Genomic DNA, 4,733 nt, shown 5'->3' on the forward strand with positions numbered 1-4,733 from the left:
TTTGTGCATTAATGGCTGTTATGTTAAATAAAGTTTACTAACTACAGTAAATCAAGTACCCGTGCACGCCATTGTTGTTGTCTTGTTTCCCTTCAGATGCGCTGCAATGGTGATCCTGCGCGCAATTCTCGAAACAGCCACAAGATGGCGGCGTTTATCGGTGAATCCGATATGACAAAACCGATATCCAATTATTGTAAAATGCTTAAATATCAGGAACAATATCGGTAAATCGATATATCGGTCGATCTCTAAAAAGAACAATTTCTTTATATGAAATTCGAATGGTATGACTAGACTTGTGCCGGTATTCGGTAATGCGATATATCACGCATATTTAGACTTAATAGGATATTTATTTTCAATCTTTTTTTACATTTTAATCTGGACTACAACATGCCCTAGATATTGTTTGAAAGTGTTTTGATTCTTTATTGTTCGGTCACACTTTACATTAGGGCTTCATTAGTTAACATTAGTTAATTTATTAGTTAACAAACTGCCAATTAAAAATTCTTCTGAACATTCATTAGTCTTAGATATTCCAATATTTAATAACACGTTGTTAAAATCGAAAAGTTGCAACTGGGTTATTTAATGAGCTAACATGAACTAAGACTTGTATTTTTTAAACAAAGATTAATAACTTCTGTAGCAAATGTAGCTATTGCTCATTGTGAATGTTAATGCATTAACTAAGGTTAACTAATGAGGTCTTATTGTAAAGTGATACCTATTGGTCTTTATAGTTCTTTTGCACTTTAATCTGTGTAAAACTTTTAACTTTATACACTTTTCTGTATTGCTTTATTGCATTTAAATGTTCAGTTATTTTTGTTATAAGAAAAAAGTTATTAAACCTGTTATACTGTATTATGACAGCACTTTTTTTTTTAAAACTACATTTCAATACCGTGATAATACCGTATACCGTGATAAAAGCATTAGCAATTAATCGCAACATGAAAATTTGATACCGGCATATCCCTAGGTATGACAATTAGAGATTATATTGTACAGAAATCGAAATCTACAGGTAACACTAATATACACTAAATACACTTTTTTTTTGCATGGTTTTATGTGATTTGAGCTAAGCGATTGTTAGATTTAATCACTATTGTTATTGCGATATATTATAATGCTTTTTTTCTCAGTTAGTTAGAACAAAAGTGGAAGACATGTTGCTTACTTGTTCTGATGACATTTTCCTCTGAAAATTCTTATTTGGGTCATACTTCCAAGACATAGAATCTGTGATTCCTAAGAACAGTATCCGCACCGGTGCGGTGACTGACAGCCACACATACTCCTCAAAACATTTGATTCATCCGTGCTGAGGAGCTGTGCCGATGCACAACCCACGTAAACATGATAATTCCACAAATAATTGCAACTGCAGGTTTCAAACAGATGCCGACAAAAAGGCAAAACTTATGGACTGCAGCTTTAAAGACATAATTGATATCCTTTATAAACTGTTAATTGGTTACCTCTCTTTCTCAGATACAGAAGAAGGATTCTTGAAGCAGATTTTCCTCAAAGAGACAGAAAAATCTCATCTGGAAGGTTTGTGATTAAAGCAATGTCTTAAAGCAACATTATCTTTATGTCTCCAAATGTGGTGTAACTTTTTCATTGTCAAAACTTTCTGCTATTTCAGGTTAAAGGGTTAGTTCACCAAAAAAATAAAAATTAGCCTGTGTTTCACTCGCCCTCAAAGCATCCTAGGTGTATGACTTTCTTCTTTCAGACGAATCCAGTTGGAGTTATATTAAGAATTGTCTTGGCTATTCCAAGCTCTATCATTGCAGTCAGCGGGTGTTGCAGTTTAACAGTCCACAAGTCGTAAAATAAAGCGCGCATCCATAATAAAACGTGCCTCACATGGCCCCGGGGGATGAATAAAGGCCTCCTGTAGCGAATCCATGCGTTTTTGTCAGGAAAATATCCATATTTCAAGCGTAATAAACACTTTTTTTCTCACTTCCGATATCTGTCATATGCAGAAGCCGTTCCAGCAGATGATGCAGGATGTTTGCTTTGCGTGATTAGTGATGAATGCGGAGAGAAAACAAAACAAAATGCCAGTCACGAATTAGAAGTACAAACCAAAGATTTACAACGAAAAATTTCGGAGGATTTCGATATATAAAGCAAGAGGGGACTGGTTTTCCTTTGCTAAAGTAAGGAAACTTTGCTTCCTTTGCTCCTATAAACAAACTCGAGAGACTAGCGTATCTCAGAGGCGCGTGCTGCGCATACGTCCTGCGTCATCCGCTGGAATGGCTTCCACGTATGACAGATACCGGAAGTGAGAGAAAAGTGTTTATTACGTTTGAAATAAGGATATTTTTCTTACAAAAACGCATGGATTCTAGGGCTGGGTTTTGACACACATTTCACGGTTCGATTCGATTCTCATTCACACGCTTTCGATTCGATTCAGTGTTTTCAATATTTTGGATATATATCAGGTACAGTACTTGCCAAATTTTCTCAAGGAAAAAAAATCTCTCAACTAATGCTGTAAAATATACAGTACATGAGTCATTTGTTACTACATTACTATAATATTGAAGGTTAAAATTGACTGATTTGTAAGCTATAGTGCTTACTGCTAAAATTACACTTAAAGAAGTTTTTAAAATAAAGTTACAATTACATCATATTTTTACTTCAATTCGTTTTTTTTAAATATAAACATTTAAATGGTGGCTGTCATAAAAAAATTATGGATTTATTCAAACATAAATTAAACATAAGAACAGTAAAAATTATAATGAATATGTTATATTGTGCATGTATTTAGCAAAATGCCCCTCTCTACAGTTTGTTTTTCTGGCTGACTAATGAGGTTATGGTCACCGAATGTTTGTTTCTGAGGTAAATGTGACGTTACCGGACTTTGTTTACAAGACTTTATATTGATGTCTTTGCGTAGCTGAAACACTGGTTGAGCGATTACATGAGACAGGATACGGATTGTAAAGTTGTACTCTTTCTTTTAAATAGGGGTGCTCCGATTGATTGGCTACCGATCACTATCGGCCGATAATTAAGTTGGGATGTTTGATCGGCGGTCTCTAAAAAGGCCGATCTCAAAAAAACGATCTCAAGCTGATGACGCTGCCGTGAGAGGTTTGGCACGACATGCAGCGGCACGTCTCAGTCTCTGTCCAGCGCGGGTAAAATAACTATAATGCTGAAGGTGAGGTACTCACCTTTATATTTATTCATTAAATAACTTATAAAGTAATTTGAAAACCTTGTGTGAGACGTAATTTCACAAACAGCATGAGTGAATCACCGCGCGTGCTCTCTTTCTCTCTCAAAATACGCAAATGGCTTCAAATCACCACATCGTGTCTATCTATAAGCGAGCTGCACAGTTCACACAGGAATTGTCACTTGCACAATCGAGGAAGTGTCACATCGTCACTAAAGTTTATAAATTGCATTACTTTTTAATTCTTGCTAGTGTTTAACCATTCAGCGCCTGCGCGCTCTCCTGGAGAGATTGAATGGAACATAAAACAAATGATTACTTTTCGTTAAATCTTTATTAATGCCAAAAATGCTTACATTTATGTGTCTTTTTATTCGCCCGGGCAGCCATGTTGCTACTGAAGCCAGTTTACGATGAGATAGTTCATACCCCTTCATTTGAAGTGTGGTCCCGAAAAATCTTCGTGCGTGAAACGGAGGGGTAGGGGGAAGGGCTAAGGGGTAGAATTGGGATTGGGCCAAAGTCTCTACCCGCCCTCACTTGGGCCAGTCTCACCCCAGCATATAGACCTCTTAAGAAAACTATTCCTAAGGTGAGATACTTGAGGTTCTGGCCAGAGGATGCAACCTCACAACTGCAGGACTGTTTTGAGCACACCATATGGGACATATTTGCACAACAGGACCTGGCAGACTTCACATTCACTGTTTTGTTTTATATTCACACCTGTATTGATAATGTTGCTGTTGAGAGACAGATCAAATATTATCAAAACAGCAAACCATGGATGACTAGACACGTCAAGCAGCTGTTGAGGGACCGAGACACAGCCTTTAGGTCTGGAAACATGGAATTATACAGCGCTGCCAGATCCAACCTAAAGAAAGGCATCAATGAGGCAAAAGCAGCTTACAGAAGAAGGATAGAGGGACATTTCAGCAAGGGGGATTCCCGGCGCGTCTGGCAGGGCATTAAAGGCACAATGTAATTTTCGCCGCTAGAGGGCGCATATTCATAATAAACAAAGAGACAAAGGCGTAGTTAGATGACGCCGTGACTGAGTGTGGAATCATGGGAGTTGTCGTCTTCATCCCCACAGCCGATGCAATCCGACGGGACTCGGGCAGAAATCATGTTCATGGATGAGCTAATGATTTATTAACGTAGTAGAATGAAGCAGGGTGAGGCTGAAAGCCGTCAAAGCGAAATGAGGTCGCTGAACGAGCGCAACACATGACTCGAAAGCAGCGAAGCTTTTATTATGCCACAGTCGACCGCTTCTGCTCCTTCCGGTCGTGCGTATGTGGGGGGGAAAAAGCAGCGCTGTTTTATCATACTAGATACATTTGAAAGTTCTGTTATAATGCTACTTATAATGTTATAATGTGCGGCCGTCACCGGTCTAATAAAACCCACAGCATATTTTAGCGTCTTTGGTGTTTCCATGTTTTCTACAAAACAAAACCGGAAATCGATGGGTTATGACGTAATTGGCAGGCGACAC

General features: G+C 38.0%; 1 protein-coding gene across 2 annotated transcripts in view; it reads left to right on the forward strand.

The window, feature by feature from the left end:
* LOC107679120 (histone RNA hairpin-binding protein-like) overlaps positions 1-4,733 on the forward strand; it is a 15,809-nt gene that overhangs the window by 3,559 nt on the left and 7,517 nt on the right. For both annotated transcript variants that reach the window (XM_016474580.1, XM_016474581.1), the window contains exon 4: positions 1,507-1,569. In XM_016474580.1, the coding sequence (XP_016330066.1) occupies positions 1,507-1,569 (63 nt within the window). The remainder of the gene's footprint in view (positions 1-1,506; positions 1,570-4,733) is intronic.

Source organism: Sinocyclocheilus anshuiensis, unplaced genomic scaffold (genome assembly GCF_001515605.1).
Source record: "Sinocyclocheilus anshuiensis isolate Anshui unplaced genomic scaffold, SAMN03320099.WGS_v1.1 scaffold2422, whole genome shotgun sequence".
NCBI lineage: Eukaryota > Metazoa > Chordata > Actinopteri > Cypriniformes > Cyprinidae > Sinocyclocheilus > Sinocyclocheilus anshuiensis.